At 49.8% G+C, this 16,157-nt stretch overlaps 2 protein-coding genes across 3 annotated transcripts; one reads left to right on the forward strand and one right to left on the reverse strand.

Annotated features, from left to right (window-relative positions):
* The first annotated feature begins 609 nt into the window (after positions 1–609).
* LOC125685598 (uncharacterized) lies at positions 610–2,734 on the forward strand. Its single transcript, XM_048928849.1, has 2 exons — positions 610–1,020; positions 2,065–2,734. The coding sequence occupies exons 1-2, from the start codon at positions 854–856 to the stop codon at positions 2,510–2,512; spliced, it is 615 nt and encodes a 204-aa protein (XP_048784806.1). The 5' UTR covers positions 610–853; the 3' UTR covers positions 2,513–2,734.
* A 3,146-nt stretch (positions 2,735–5,880) lies between these two features.
* On the reverse strand, positions 5,881–16,155 carry SBK3 (SH3 domain binding kinase family member 3). Of its 2 annotated transcripts, XR_007373479.1 has the most exons (5): positions 15,726–16,155; positions 15,023–15,198; positions 14,594–14,796; positions 6,143–14,056; positions 5,881–6,052 (listed from the first exon to the last, which is right to left on the reverse strand). XR_007373479.1 is itself a non-coding variant. In XM_048928844.1 (4 exons), the coding sequence occupies exons 2-4, from the start codon at positions 15,192–15,194 to the stop codon at positions 13,301–13,303; spliced, it is 1,131 nt and encodes a 376-aa protein (XP_048784801.1). In that variant the 5' UTR covers positions 15,195–15,198; positions 15,726–16,155; the 3' UTR covers positions 5,881–13,300. The 2 variants fall into 2 exon arrangements, 1 of the variants encoding a protein (XP_048784801.1); XM_048928844.1 differs by having other exon boundaries at positions 5,881–14,056.
* Between the last annotated feature and the right edge of the window lie 2 nt (positions 16,156–16,157).

The following is a 16,157-nucleotide window of genomic DNA, read 5'->3' on the forward strand; positions in this document are numbered from 1 at the left end:
TTACAAAGAGCAAGGTCAGCAGGTCGAGGGAGGGGACCCTCCCTCTCTACCCTGCCCTGGGGAGAGCACATCTGGAGTGCTGAGTCCAATTCTGGGCACCGCAGCTCAAGGCAGAGAAGGAACTGGGCCCAAAGATGATGAGTGGCCTGGGGCATCTCCTGTATAAGTGATGTCTAATTCAGCACTTTATCTTCATCCTTGCAAAGCTTTGGAGCCCACTTCTTCCCACAGTGCACAGAGATCACACAGAATCACTCTGAATGAGTTTTGGGTTGCACTGCATTGCAAACACACTGTTGCATTGCAAACGTGTTGTTGCAGTGCTACACAGCCGCTCAGCAATAAATTTACATGGAGCAGTTGAATTCACAGCTGCTTGTGACCCTTCTACTTCCATGTGTAAACCTATACCTTAATGTGAGCTGTGCAACAAATAACATTGGGACAAAAAGTATCAGGACTAATCAAGGACAGGAAAACTAAATTTGTATTTAGCAGATACCCTGAATTACTTCTCCATGGGCAGGATGTGGGAGGAGCATTTATTGTTTTCTGAGCATCAGCAAAACCTCAGCCCTGGAATTCTGGATATTTTCCAGCTGGATCCTCCCAGAACCAGAGCTGGGGATGGAGCAGGAGAGCACAGCCCTCTGAGTCGCTCCCCCCAGGACTTCCTTGTGTAAAAGCTGTCCTTTGAGAGAGACCTGCAAAGCCCTACAGGATGTGGGGGAGGAGCACTGCATGCCCTGCTCTGAGCTCCCATAGGAAGCCACCACTTTTGTTTTTGCTGCTTTTGCACCACTGCAGCACTTTTGGAGCTCCACAGTGTTGCTCCCAGGACTGAGTGGGGAAGATGCCACTAAAGGAGAAAAAAGAAAAGGAGAAGCCTTGCAATGACAGCTGTAACCCTGGGCAACTGGGGGAGAGTGTGGAGAGCCTGATGAAGAACATTGATGTGTGCCGCAGCGTGGGCCTGGAGATCATCAACAGGACCAAGACAGTGACACTGAAGGAGTTCAGGTGGGTACCCCTCTGTCCCCTGCTGCTTTCTGCCACCCTGCCTATGAGGGATATCTCCAAAGACAATGGAGAGGCTCAGTGCCAAGTGCTGGAGCAATTTCCAGCATGTTCCTCCATCTTGTGGTGGACCATCCTCAGTTTGCACTGTACAGCTGCACACACTTCAAGAAATTCCTTCCTTGTCCCCATGCTTCTCCAATTCTTTCTGTGCCTTTATTCTTTGCTTATTCCCTTGGAGGCCTTGCTTAGATTCCCCGCTGTCATCAGTGAGTTCTTGTCCCTTCCAGCTTGGAGCAGCCAGTCATGAGCACACATTCAAACTGTGCAAGCATTACAGCTCCTTTCTCTTTTGCTGTTTCCCCCCCATCAGATACCTATATAAGAATCCTTAGAGCCACTCCTCTTCTGTGTCAGTGGTCCCAGCTCTGCCAAGGGGACAGATTCTCCTATCCCTTCACCATCTCAATGGACCTCTGTAGAACTCTTTACGCTGTCTCCCTTCTCCTGGGGGCAAGAACTGGACACAGCACTCCAGGTGTGAGCTCAGCCGTGCTAAGCAGAAGGGCAGGATCTCTTCTTGCTTTGGGCAGTGCTTTGCCTGATGCAGCCCACAGCACCCTCAGCCTCATAGGCATCAAGGGCACATTGCAGATCATGTCCTTTTCTGCCACTGCTTCCAGCTGGGTGCCCCCAGCATAACCCAGTGCTGGAGTTACTGCTGCCCAGCTGCTGCACCTGCACTTCTCCTTGTAGGACTGCATGAGGTTCATGTGCACAGAGGGCACAGCTTGGGTCCAACAAGGTAAAGGGTAAAGAGACTTGGTAGGGACACTGAGCTCCCTTTCTGTCATGCCTGCTCTGGTGATGCTGTGCACTGGTGATTCTGGGAGTGGTAATTCTGACTCAGGGATGCTTGGCATTGGCAATGCTTGCCTGCTCTCTAGAGAACTCTGAGTCCCACTCAGCACCTCTGCAAATGAGTTGCCCTTGTGCCTCCATCCACTGGGCTCCAGCTGCCCTTTCTCACCAACCCTCCTTCTACAGGAGTTATTGCTTCAGTGGCAAGATCCAGACCACGCTGCCCTTTCAAATTGGCCCGAACTCCAAAGGAATATGTGCCTTTGCAAAAACTCCCTACAGCCTGCGAGGGAGCGTGGGCATTGTGGTCTGCAAGGCTGGTGGTTTCTTTTTGGCCATCACATTCTCCAACCCCTTTGACTACATCCTTTACAAAATTGAGTTTGCCTTGGAGATCTTCACAGAGGAGAACCACCTGGGAATCCTCAGTGATATCTTCTCCAAGACGATGAAGAGTAAACCATACTGCGGCTCCTCGCTCTTCCAGCGAGCCGCGCTGGGGTATGAGCATGGAACCCTGGAGGTCTCCAACGAGTACATTCGTGTTCAAGCCAAGATGTCCAACAACCAGAAAGCCATCCTGAAAGTCCAGGTTGAAGACATGAATCCACCACCCTACAACAAAGTCATGTGAGGGAAGGTGGGCACCACTGCTGCCAAAAGGATCCCCTGGGAGATATTCAGCAAGGATGCAGCAAGGCTTTTCCAGTGGTTTTGGAAGGAAGTGGATGGTGATGATGGATCCCATGGGAAATGGAATCACCACCTCGTGGCTTTGCTGCAGGGCCAACAGTGTTCTACAGCTTGCAAACTAACTCATGATTACATATGATAAACAATAAATATATTCTAACCCTCACAAGTTGCATATATTCTTTCAGAAAGACTCAGTGCATGGAGAAAACTCTGACAACCAGCAGCATGGCAAGACACATTGACACCATGGTGTCGCTGTGTCCTTCTCTGTTCTGGTGTCCTGGCTTGGGATGTCTTAGGTCAGCATAAATGTTGGTGGAGAACTGCTCCAGTGGGATGTGAAAGTTAAAATTAGAGTTAGGATAACGGCTAAAGGTAGAGCTAGGGGTAGGTTTAGGGGTAGGAGTAGCGTTAGGGGTAGGAGTAGGGTTGGGAGGGCTAATAAAGATGAAGAGGGCCCTGGACGAGGCTGAAAAACCTGGGACTGTTCAGCATGGAGAAGAGAAGGCTTGAGAGGAGACCTGGTCAGTGCTTGTAAATAAGTAAAGGACAGGAGTCAAGTGAATGGAGCCAGGCTCTTTTCTGCCTCAGCAGCAGAACTGGGGGTGGTGAGCAAAAACTGGAACACAGGAAGTTCCATATGAACATAAGGAAAAAATTCTTCACTGTGATTGAACAGTGGAGCAAGCTCTGGAGCAACCAGAGAGGTTGTGGAGTCTCCTTCTCTGGAGATAAACAAAACCTGCTTAGTTGCTTTCCAGTGCAAACTAATCAAGGGAATTCTGGACTAGATGATTTCCAGATGTCCCTTTTGACCCCTTCAACTCTGATTCTGTCTCATTGTCAACATCATCATCAACATCAACATCATTGTGTCATCTTCAAACCCTGGGTTCTACTGGTGACCTGGGCAAGGGTATAGGTGAGCAGGATATCACAGATGCCCTGCTCCAGCTCCTCAGAGGTGACACCATGGTGACTAAGACACAGAAGAAGGCAGGAGAGCTGCTTGAAGAGTGATGGGGCCATCATGGAGTCCAGGAGGTTGGTGAGGCTCTCAATGATCAACTTGTGGGGGAGATTTGGGGTTTGGGGTTGCATGACCTAACCCAAAATAGTTGGGGTTTGGGATGGGAGGCCGAGTGGGATCAGTGTTGGGTCATGGAGATTGATGGGGTTGTGCTCCCCTAAAAAGAAATCTAGTGGGGTCTCATTGGGCTGAGGCTTCTTTGGTGCACACAAAGATGGAAGCCACCACCAGGTAGCAGACACTGTGGGAGTACAGAGTGGGCATTGTGACATTCTAGAGCCTCCTCAGTCCCCTCGCTCTGTCCTCCTTTCACTCTTGCCATCACACCTTGCTGACAGGGGGTGTGGAGTCCTGTGGGGAGAAATGGAGGAGTTGTGGGGGTACAGGGGTAGGCTTGAGAGGCAGTGAGATGGGGCTGGCACCGGACAGGCAGGACCAGGGGGACACTGGGAGATACTGGGGTAGGACTGGAAGACACTGGGGTGAGCAAGCATGTTCAGGGCTAGGCTGAAAGGCACTGTGGGCTCTCACTGCATTCCCATCAGGGCCCCTCAGCACTGGTACTTGGTGGGGGCATGCTCCTGGTGGGAAGAACAGGGAATATGGTAGATGTAGCTCAGCACCTCGGAGCTGTGGCCCTATGGCGGTGTTGTAAAGCAATGAAGTTATAATAAAATCATATATTCAGAAAACCATAGAACTATAGAGTCCCAGAGTCAATAAATAATAGTCACGGAGTCAGAGTCATGGAATTACAGGCCACCTTGAGGCCTCTCCTCCATCTCCAGTTTTCCAGGACAAACAAACCAAGTGCCCTCAGCATCTCCTCACACACTTAACGCTCCAGACCCTTCCCCAACTCCATAACCCTCCTTTGGATGTTCTCGAATAGTTTTATGTCCTTTTGATGTTGTAGAACCCAAACTGCACACAGTGCTCGAGGCAATGCTGCACCATTGCAGAACAGAGAAAAACATCAAGAGTTATCAGCCTGGATTAACCAAGGGAAGTCATGTCTGCCCTATGACACTTTTATGATGAAATCTCCAGCCTTCTCCAATGGATGACGTGGGTTATGTGAATGTTGTTTTTCAGGAAAGCCTTTGACACTCTCACCCATAAGACCCTAAGAGGGAAGGTGTTGGTAGGGACAGGATGAGCAAACAGAGAGGTGGATCAAAAGTTGTCTGAACAGCTGGACCCAGAGGATAGTGGTGAGTGGTGCAAAGTCTACCTGGAGGTCAGTGATGAACAGGGTACCTCAGGGACTTCCTGGTGGCAGTAGGCCTTGAAAGGAACATTCATGGAATCACAGAATGGATTGGGTTGGAAGGGACCTCAAAAATCATCTAGTTCTAAGTTCCCTGCCGTGGGCAGGATTGCCAGTCACTAGATCAGCCTGACATGTGCTTCATCTGTGAGAAATCACCGAGCACCCAGGCTAGCACAATCCTGAAATAAGTATGCAGTGCCTCTCCTGAGTGTGTGATGATTGTATTGCATACCAGGCTTTTCAGACAAGGTGACCCAGAGAAGCTGTAGATGCCCCATCCCTGGAGGTGTGCAAGGCCTGGCTGGAGGGGGTCCTGGGCAACTTGATCTAGTGGGTAGCAGCCAGCCCAAGTGGGATGTAAGGTCCCTCCCAACCCAAGTGATTCTGTGGTTCTGTTGCTCCATAAGAGGCTGGAGATGTGGGCAGACAAAAATCTCATGAAGTTCACCAAGGAGAAAAGCATAGTCCTGAACCTGAGAAGGAACAATCCCAGTGCATGATGACATGCAAGGGCACCCAACTGGAAGCAGATGGCAGAACAGAATCAAGGAAGTCCTGGTGGACACCAAGTTAGTCATGAGTTAGCAACATGCCCTTGCTGTTAAGAAGGCCAATGATCTTATTGGCTTTATTAGGCAAAGTATCACCAGCGGGTCAAGAGAGTTGAACATTTCCCTCTCCACAGCACTGGTGAGGCTGTACCTAGTGTTCTGGGTCCAATTCTTGCCCCCCCCCCCCCGATACAAGAGAGACCTGGCCTCCAAGATGATGAAAGAACTGGAACGCCTCTCCTATGAGGAGAAGGTAGGGGAGCTGGGACTGCTCAGGGGGTATCTTACCAGTGTGCGTAAATACCTAAGTGGATAGTGGGAAGGGGATGGAGCCAGGATTTTTTTAGTGCAACAGGCCACAAGAAGAGGCAATGGGCACAAACTGGAACAAAACAAAATATCAGGAAGTATTTATTTACTGTGCAGGTGAGGGAGTGGTAGAACAGGTTGCCAGAGAGGCTGTGGAGCACAGTATTGCATTCATTAGTCTTAGCCATTAAGGTGGGTTTACATAGCATTGGTATCCAAGAGGTTTATCCTCCTAGTGGATAAGCATCACGAAAGATGAAAGCCAGGGGAGAGTCTCAGCTGAAGTGAACGCAATGGAAAAGAGACAACCTGTCTCTATGCAAAAGGAGAGAGCAAAATGAGGAAACTGGGGAGCACTGTCAGTCACTGCTGAATGAGATGAGATGATGGAAAATGTTTGCATACATGCCTGTCTCCGAGTTACTGAAATGGGCTGGCAACTTCTGTTGTACAGCAATGGTGCACAGTTTCTTCATTATCTCTTCATAGGCCTGTGGGATCTGCATCAGGGAATGGGAGTGACACTCGGTGACTTAAGAAAGTAAAGGCAGGAGAGCCAGAGAGTGTGAAAAAGAGCATCCTGAGGAGAAATCCAAACCTACAGTATCTCTCATCCCCGTTGCAATGCTCCGGTTCGGCCTCATACTGCACCGGCTAAATAGGTGGGAACATTAAAATTAGCAGAGGAGGTCGCTGTTGTGCTACCTGTGGACCATGTCCTCCTGGGTGACCTCTGTGCAAAACTTGCGAACAGTCTGTGCACAAGGTCACAACACATCTGCAGTACTTTGGGTCTGGGTTCTTCAGGGAAGGAAACAGGGATCTGCTCAGGAAGAAAGTTTGGAGGGAATCAGATGGAAAGGTGGGAGAAAAACAGATGCTGAAGTACTCCAAGGAATCCAACAGGCACCCAAATGTGAGAATTAAATAGGAGTTACGTGCTGTGCAAAGGACATTGGAGATTTGGAAGGTACATATTGTAGGTTCTAATATAACAGCTCTAATATAACTTTATAACCTGGTAAAAAGGAACGCAGTCCAGGAGTGAGCAACACGACACAGAGACTCAGGACTACATCCACAAGTTCTGGCACCTCACAATTAGTGAATGTTGGCCTACTCAAACCACGGTGGTGCTCAAGATGTTATGCATCTTCACCAGCCCTGAAAGGACATTGTACAAGCTCTCCCAGGCTCCATGTAATTTCCTTGAATATACGTTATTTTTTAGATCTTGTATCACCATCTCTTGCTCAGTTCATGTGTAGCCACATTTTGAGGAAGAGATTATTGGACATCTATGCCAATTTTGCAAACCAATATTGCATGCCAATTTTTGTCATTACAACGTGTTCAGTTCAAACACACTGTGCAGATTAGGGGGACATATCCACTTCTGTGTTAAGAGCTGGACAGAGTGGATAGAGTGGAATAGAGTGCAAAGAGCTGCCTCTGAGAAACAGCCATGATCAGGTTGAGAGCTGGTGAGGGACCAGACCAATAAAGGACATCTGGGGCTCTACTACAGCTGTCTGATCAGAGGAGCCTGTGGATGAGGGCTTATTGCTTCAGCTGCAGGAAATGTGCCTGCAGACCCTCATCCTGATGGGGATTTCAAGCACTTCAGTGGCTGGGAAAGCAGTGTAGCAGTCTTTAAGCAATCCCGAAGACTCCTGGAGTGCTTTGATGATAAGGAGAGATGAGCAGTGTTTCTGAACTTGGTACTCATTGACAGAGAGGAGCTCATTAAGGACGTTAAGATTGGAGGCCTCTCTGGGCTGTAGTGACCATGCTCTGATGGAGTTTGTGATCTTGAGGAGGATGGTCCTGGGAAAAAAACAAAGTCAGGACCTTAGAGTGAAAGCTTCGGACTATTTAATGGATTACTGAGTTGGATTCCCTGGGAAGCTGTCCTTAAAAACAAAGGAGCAGGGGAAAGCTGGCAACTCTTTAAAGATGCCTGTCTGAGAGCACAAGAGCTCTCTGTCCCCAGTATAGGAAAACTAACAGAAGAGGCAGGAAATCTGCATGGCTGGGCAAAGACCTGATGGTCAAACTGGGGGATAAGGACATGTACAGATAGTGGAAATTGGTGAGGGTGTGGAAAAAAAGAAAGAATTCTATGGTGCATTAATCAGAAGGGACAGGCCCTGGCACAGGATGCCCAGAGAAGCTGTGGATGCTCCATCCCTTGAGACCTTCAAGGTTGACTGGGGGCCCAGAAAGCCTGGTCTAATGCATATCAACTTGGATTGGAACTGGATCACATTTTAGGTCCCTTCCAAACCCTTCCAAGCTGTTCTGTGATTCCATAACTGTGATATTTGTGAGGAAATGAGAAAGAGAACTTTCCAGCTTTAAGAAGACAAGAAATGAAATTTCAGCACAGCTTGGCAACCTTTGTACTCATTTGCTGCGTTGCTTTTCTCACCAGATTGCAACATAGCCCAGTAAATGCAATACCCAGTCTCCCACAGTTGACAGCAGTTTGTTATTCACAGTCCTGATGTGAGTCCTCTAAATAGACCCCTAATTTTTTCCTCCTTTCTGCACAATGAAATTGTTAAAATGGAAGAGTTATACTCCAGTGAAAGAAATGCAAATGTAAAATGCATCTCAGCACTGTGAACTGCAGTTAGTGGTGGTGAGCTCTCCTTGGATCCGGATTCAAAAAGAGCCCTTTGAATTCATCAGGAGGGGTAAATAAAGGCACAGAAGGTGTCTCTGCTCTTCCAGGCCTCTCTCTGTAACTTGGTCTCTAAGCACCCACGAGCAATGAAAATAAGAAATCAGCAGTTTCACTACCTTTTAGTCAGCAGTCAGTTCATAGTTTTGGCTTCTTCTCTCCTTCAGGGAAAGAAGAAAGTTTATGAGGGAAATTAATCAGCTTTTTTTCATGCACTTTCATAGCCTGAAGCTTGAAAACATAAGGAAGAAGACAGCAATATGAAGAAAGTGTAGAATATCGCCTTCGTGGCTTTCAGCAGTAATCATAACATCTCTGTCTCTCACAATTTTGTTTAACAAGGATGAAAATTGCAGAAGTCAGCATGTTTTCCCTACAACTGCACTCCACACCATGCACAACTGCTTTCTTTCCATCTCCAAGCCTGGAAGAGACAGGGATGCTGAGCACCAAAGCTCCTTTTCTTAGAACTTGTTGGGACATTGTGCTTCTTGGGGGAGCCTGTGTAACACCAAAGGAAACAGAAAGGACACTGTCTTTATCCAACCCCCCCCCCCTGCAGTGATTAAAAAAATAACATTTTGATAAAATATTTTGATAGGTATTTTAATGAATGATGAGATTTTAAAAATAAGCCATTCCTGGTTGTCACTGATGACAAGGAGACGGCTCACAGCTGGGTTTAAGGATATTGTTCAAATCTGAAAAGCACCAAGAAGACTGTCAGAGCAGGGCTGGTTTCAACATGATCCCATAAAACAGTCCCAGAGACCTGAATCGCCAGATCCTTAATATAACTCTTAATATAATAATATTATATATGTATAATATTATGTATATTACAATACTAAATTATAATAACTTCATATAACTTAATATATTGATATAATAGGATTTTGCAGTAACCCACTGCCATTCTGAAGAAGAGTCTCAGTTTTCATTACACTGCTCTATCTGCACCACTCATATCCTTTGAGGAGGAGAAACACTATGAATAGATTAGGATTAATAAAAAATAATCGAGAAAAATGGCACTAAATCACTGGCCTTGCCAGTAACCCATTCAAGAAATTCTGAGGGCACAAAGAGCAGCTCTGTAACTCTGCACCGTCCCATAAGGATCCCATAAGGGCAGCCTGAATGACAATAAGCATGCGGTGAAAGACTTTCTTTTCAGCATTTTCATGCAGTGAAAATATTAAGTATTAATTTTACCATTAATATCTGAGGTCTGAGAACTTTCTCCTGCTGAGAAAGCGAGCTTGGAATCCAACATGTCTGCTCGTTTCCCTGGCAATGGGCAGGGAAATCAGCTATTTCTTCCAAACACGAAGGTCTGGAAGCTGAGCAAAGCTTGTAAATAACTTTCATTCCTCAAGGCACATTTTTTCCAAAAAGCAGCTTTCCAAAAGGGATGATTGTATCCCTGCGTGCCTCACTTCATGGAGAGACAAAGAAAAGTGGATGCTTTGTCTTTGCCCAGAGGTCTGGTCTTTGACTGGGGACATTCAGGGAGCAGAACTCTCTGTGGGTGATTTGGGAACACTTAAAAGCTTGAATTTATGTTGCACTGTGTCTTGGTAATGCTGTGGTCCTCCCAGCTGTAGCTCTCCACCTGATCTATCCCAGTTTTATTCCTATCTTCTTTCTGCTATTACAGCCCACCCTAAAACAGGAACCCTAGAGCTAAGTCTAGGGGTCCGTGAGGCTTTCCCTATCCTGGCCCCATAAGCTTTCACCATTTACAACCATTCCAACTTGCAGCTGATGCCAGGTGTTCTTGCACAGTTGCATTCCCCCAAAGGTCTTCAGGACCCTCCTTTGGATCACATGGGGCACATCCATCCCTTGTGGAGCTCTCCTTTAATCCTGCAGCTCTGCAGCCCGGCTGCATCACCCCCTCTTACTCTTTTTTGCACATAAGGGAGCAAATCCCAGCGAAAGGAACTGATCAGCACAATCTAGGAGGTGGCTCAAGGAATCACCACCTGCAGCATCCTGCACCTCCGTTGCACGTAGCATCAGCAGCCTCCTGCTGGTTCCGCCTCAGTGACTGAGGAGCAGTAGGTCACATCTTTGTGCTTGACATTCTTGTGTTTTTTGCTTGGCACTCACATTCATGCAGATCATAGAAGGACTTAGGTTGGAAGGGACCTCAAGGACCATCAAGCTCCAACCCCCCTGCTGCAAGTAGGGCCGCTAACCTCCATATCTGATACTAGACCAGGCTGGCCAGGGCCCCATTCGACCCAGGTCATAGATCTCTTTTGGTAGGTCTGTCTTTGTGCTGCAGACTCCTCCATGCAATACTTGTTGCAAACATTCCCTTGCCCACTGAATGTCACTTCCCATGCAGGCTGCAGCATGATGAGCCATAATGCTCAGGGGGGATTCTGCACCTGCAAAGCCAAGCTGCATGGGATGAACTCAGAAACAGATTGCAGGAATCCACCCCATCCCTTTGGTTGCAGATGGTTTGTGGGCACCTCACCGGGATTTGGGCACTGAAAGTTGCAGAGGTGAAATCTCAGCCTGTGAAGCCTCAAATTAATAAGCTTTTCTGCAGGATGAGAGATTTTCCTGCAGCCTGGCGTCGCTGCCTGCAGGCCCAGAGCCCTCAGGCTGTGATTTAGGAGAGGCAGGTGTAAATGAAAAGCATCCGCACGCATTTCGGCTACCGATCTCGGGCGCCTGGCGTGCAGCCCAGCTGCTGGGCTCTGCCTCCGCGTCCCTGTGCCTCCTCTGTCCCCTTCCTTCATAGAACTGTGGAATGGCTTTTGTTAGAAAGGACAGTAAATATCACAGAATGGCTTGAGTCGGAAGGGATCTTAAAGGTAATGGGATTATACAAAGGTTTATATATTGGAAGGAACATTAAAGATCGTAGAACCATAAAATGGCTTGGGTTGGAGGGGACCTTAAAAGCCCATTCAATTCCAACCCCCCTTCCATGGGCAGGGTTGCCACCCACTAGATGAGGCTGTCCAGGGCGCCGTGCAATGTGGCCTTGAACACCTCCAGGAATGGGACACCCACAGCTTCTCTGGGCAACCTGTGCCATTGCCTCACCACCCTCTGACTTCAAAAAAACAACTTCCTAATATATTGCCTAAATTTTCCCTCTTTTATTTTAAAATCAATCCTCTTTGTCCTGCCACTGTCTTGTGGGAAAACAGTTATAAAAAAAGGCAAAACACAGAGAGTTTTATTAAGCTTCAGCATTTCAGCTGATTTCCAGCTCCCCTTCCACTGTGCAACAGTGTTCTTCTTGCTTAGCCTGAGATCATAAAGTTTAGTCATGGAATTCTAGCCATAGAATCACAGAGATGATGGAAAGGTTTGGGTTGGAAGAGACCTTAAAGACCATCCAGTTCTAAGCCCATTCATGGGCATGGACACCTCCCACTAGATTTCCCAAAGCCTTATCCATTCTGGCCTTGAGAAATTCCATGGAAGGGGCATCTACAATTCCTCTGGACAACCTGTTCCAGTGCCTCATCACCCTCATCCCAAAAACTTTCTTCTTAATATCTAACCTAAATCTCACCTCTTTCCATTCAAAGCCATTACCCCTTGTCCCATTGCTATATTCCCTGGTAAAGGAGTGCTAAGAACATCTTAATCCCTTCAGGACCCTGAAGTCCATTCACATGCCAGCATCTTCCACATGCAGAGCCAATCCAATATGCTCTCCCTCTGTCTCTGTTGTATATCCACATCCCATCCTCTCAGTGCAAATTTTCCACCTTTGGCAGAGCCATGAGAGGGAGTTGTTCAGAGGGAGCTGTATTCCAGGTTGATCTCTCCCTCAAGCACTAGGAATTTGCCCCACAGCTCTTCCCAACCTATCTGTGTGCCTGGAGTGCTTACATTTGTCTCCTCACCTCATTACTCCCAAGGAAATCCTTTGGCATCTTAACTAATCACAGCAGGCTGACATCCTCCTCACACACTTATGAAAGGAGTGAATGTCAGATCCATTTCTGGGTTCCCCTGCAGAACTGATGAGCAGTTTTACCACCCACCTCCACCAAGCTGTTGCACCAGCCTTAACAATTTTGACTGACTGCTCTCCTCTCATTTCTCTGTGTCCTGTTGGCTGCTCTTTACTTGGCTTTCTCTTGCTTGTTTGTTGCTCGGGTGCTTTGCCATTGTATGTGTTAATAGGGTGCAAAGTGTGGGGTTGGGGTCCCTGACCTCTTCCAAATACAGCCTGAGGTGTTTCTTCTCCTCCCCCTGCCACAGCGTGCTCCTGGTTTGGCTTCCTGCCCCTGATGTTCTCACCCAGGGGACCAAGTGGAGTCCAAGGCTTCCAGCTCACAAGAAACACAGAATCATAGAATGGCTTGGCTAGGAAGGGACCTTAAAGCCCATCTACTTCCAACTCCCTGCCACAAGCTGGTTGCCACCCAGGTTGCCCAGGAATCCATCCAACAGGCCTTGAGCACCTCTAGGGATAGAGTAACTGCAGCTTCTCTGGGCAACCTGTTCCAACACCTCACCACCCTCTGAGCAAAGAAATTCCTCCTAACTTCTAACTTAAATCTTCCCTCTTTAGTTAAATATCATTCTCCCTTGTCCTATCACAATCAGACTGTGCAAAAAGTCATTCCCTCTCCTGTTTATAAGCTCCCTTGAAGTACTGGAAGGTTGCAATGAGATCTCCCTGGAGTCTTCTCCAGACTGAACAAGCCCAATTCTCTCAGCCTCTTTCCTTAGAAGAGATGCTCCAGCCCTCCGGGCATCCTTGTGGCCTCCTTTGGATCTTCTCCACGTGCATTTGGATCCAGCTCCACTTCCATTCTGTGCTGCATTCCAAGAAGAAGAAGAAGACCCACACCCCCAAGGACACCTCCGTGCCATGTTGGAAATGCCAGCTAGTGGCACAGGGCCATGGCGCTGGCGGGTGTTGTGGGCACGCTGTTCCCCTCCCCGTAACTGCTGTCACCGCACTCCCCATCATCCCCTGAACCCCTAGCAAGGGGTGAATGAGGGCCACCATCCACCACTCCGTGTGAATCACCATCCCCCCCTCCACGTCCATCACCATCCACCGCCCCCGGCCCATCAGCGCCATCGGTCCTATCCCTGCTGCTGGGTGCTGTTAACCAGGGCACGGCCAGGTACTTGTGCACCTCGATGGCTGGGCTGCGGCGGTCAGGGTCGAGCCGCAGCAGGCGCTGCAGCATCTCCTGTGCCCCACACTCAAAGCCACCCCAAGACTTTGGTGCCTCCCGTCCCACCGTGTCACCCTGCCAAGCGCTGAAGGCTTCAAACTGGGGGTCAGGGCTGGCAGCTACAGCCCAAGGGAAGCAGCCAGTGCAGAGGCAGAAGAGCAGCACAGCGAAAGCCCAAACATCCAGGCTGGAGTCCAGCTCCAGTGTGTCAGAGCCCTGCAGCAAGCAGAGCTCCGGCGGAGCGTAGGGCAGCGCGCCAGACATGGCACCAATTTCCGAACCCTGCAGGCGGGTGAGCCCAAAGTCAGCCAGCTTCACACGGCGGCACTCGTGGTCGAAGAGCAGCACGTTGTCCAGCTTGACATCCCGGTGCACCAGGGCCCGGCTGTGCATGAAATCCAGTGCCTCGGCCAGCTGAGAGGCACAGCGCTTTACCAGCACCTCAGGCAGGCCCTCCTGGGAAAGGCAGCAATGTCACCAGCATGGGACACACTCCATAGCAGCTCCCAGAGGTACCCCTGCACCACAAAGGGGCTCCTGGTACGCCACATGAGATTGCACTCCACTGCAAAGGGTGTCCATGCAACACTCTGCATGCACTGCGTGTTCCCATGCACAATGTGGGCATGCACCATACTGAAAAATACGTGGCTGTGGAACCCGCTGCAAAGGATCTCCTCAGGAATACCAGAGGCATGCACACTGCTGCAAAGGGTGTCCCCGTGCACTGCATGAGCATCTGCCCCATTGCAGAAGGCCTCCCCGTGAACGCCATAGATACACACCCCACTGCAAACGATGTCCCCATGCATCACACAAACATGCTCCCTATGGTAAAGAGCTCCCCCATGCACACACATCCTCCCCACTATTTCACACCACCGCGAGGTCCGCTTTGCTCCCCACCCCCTCCCTGTACCCACTGCAACACCCTCCCAGCCCCTTCTCCTCCCCAGCACACTGTTGTGCCCCCCAGCCCTGAGGCACACACACCCCTGGTGTGAGAAGGTTGCACAAGTCCCCAGCGGGAGCCAGCTCCTGCCCAAAGGCAAAATGCGTGGAGTTCTCAAAGGCAAGGGGGAGGGCATGGATGCAGGCAGCGTGACCAGAGAGGCACCGGGCTATGCAATACTCCCGCAGGAAAGCTCTTCGTTCTGTCCGTTCCTTCAGCATCAGCTTGAGGACCACTGGCGAGCCTGGGATGCAGGGAGAGGGTCAGCACCAAGGTTTTGGGACCATGTACATCATGAACATGCAACTCCAATGCAAAGGGTGTCCCCATTCACATCACAAGCATGCAACCCCGCTGTGAAATGTGTTCCCACGCACACGGTGAGCATGCAACTCCAATGCAAAAGATGTCCTCATGCACTACACAAGCATGAGGTGCAGCATTGGGGCAAAGACCCCACAGCTGCTCACCACCATCCCGGGGCTCAGTGAGCACCACATGGCCATAGGTTCCGCTGCCCAGCTCGCCCAGCACGCAGAACTGTTCCTCCAGCTCCTGCCACTGCAGTGCCCGGCCTGCCTGCACCATTAGCTGCTCCAAAGCTGCTGCATTGTCCTCTTCATCCTCCTCCGGCTCTGCCATGGCCCTGCAGAGACCAACACCATGCTGCAATGGCCCCAGGGCATGCAGAGGGAGTACCCAGATGGCACTGCCCAGTGCACAGCAGTTTGGCCCAGCCTAGTGCAGCTGAGACCAATCTTGTCTAAAACAGCCCAGTCCAGCCCAGTTGAGCCCATTCAGCCCAGCGTTGTCCAGTTCATCCCACTTGAGCCCAATTCAGCCTAGTCTAACTCAGATCAGTGCACCCCAGCCCAGTCCAATCCCTGTCCAGATGTAGGGAGCATCCCAAAGGGGAACATGCAGAGCTGTGACACTGCCCCATATCAGCCCCACATCTCACCCCATGTCACCGCATGGCAGTGGGTCAGCTCTGCCACTTCCACGTTCCTCCATCCCCAGCTGTGCAGCAGGATCTTTGACCTGCTGCCACTACCAGATATACGGGACAGCAACAAGAGCCCTGTGCTCCCCCATAGCCCTGCTGCAGGGCTGTAAGGAAGCCACAAGCAAAACACAGGTCGGGGTTGCACAGGGACAAGCAAGCAGCCTCACCTGAGTCCCTGAAGTGTCCCTGCAGCACAGCTTTGTGCCACCAGCCCCACGGCGCCCGTGGCCGTGACTCAGATTTTCCTGCGCACTCCGACACCGCCGGACCCAGGGCAGCGCTGGGCCGTGTTAATCTGTCCCAATGGATTGGGAACATGTGCAAGGCACAAGGCGTGCCGAGAGCCAAAGATAGGAAGGGGCAGGACAGACAGGGCACGGTGTGTGGACAGACAGACAGGATGCAAAAAGAGATAGAGCATTGCACGGGGACAGAGAGACAGCATGAGATGCAAAGAGAGCGAGGGCACTGTGTGGGGACAGACGGAGAGCATGCAGCATGGGACAGACAAACAGACAGCCAGAGCATGAAACAGCATGGAGTGAAAATTTAGCTTCTCCTAAGTCCACAGATAAGGAGGTTGTATGTCCCAGTGTTCT

The sequence above is a fragment of the Lagopus muta genome, chromosome 28, assembly GCF_023343835.1.
Source record: "Lagopus muta isolate bLagMut1 chromosome 28, bLagMut1 primary, whole genome shotgun sequence".
Classification (NCBI taxonomy): domain Eukaryota; kingdom Metazoa; phylum Chordata; class Aves; order Galliformes; family Phasianidae; genus Lagopus; species Lagopus muta.

Bases quoted from the DNA above. Each gene is read 5' to 3' on its own strand.
- LOC125685598 (XM_048928849.1), top strand. From the start codon at position 854: ATGCCACTAAAGGAGAAAAAAGAAAAGGAGAAGCCTTGCAATGACAGC. The intron at 1,021-2,064 runs GTGGGTACCCCT...CTCCTTCTACAG, and splicing joins GTGACACTGAAGGAGTTCAG to GAGTTATTGCTTCAGTGGCA.
- SBK3 (XM_048928844.1), bottom strand. From the start codon at position 15,194: ATGGCAGAGCCGGAGGAGGATGAAGAGGACAATGCAGCAGCTTTGGAG. The intron at 14,797-15,022 runs GTGAGCAGCTGT...CCTGCATCCCAG, and splicing joins CACTGAGCCCCGGGATGGTG to GCTCGCCAGTGGTCCTCAAG. The intron at 14,057-14,593 runs GTGTGTGTGCCT...TGCCTTTCCCAG, and splicing joins GCAACCTTCTCACACCAGGG to GAGGGCCTGCCTGAGGTGCT.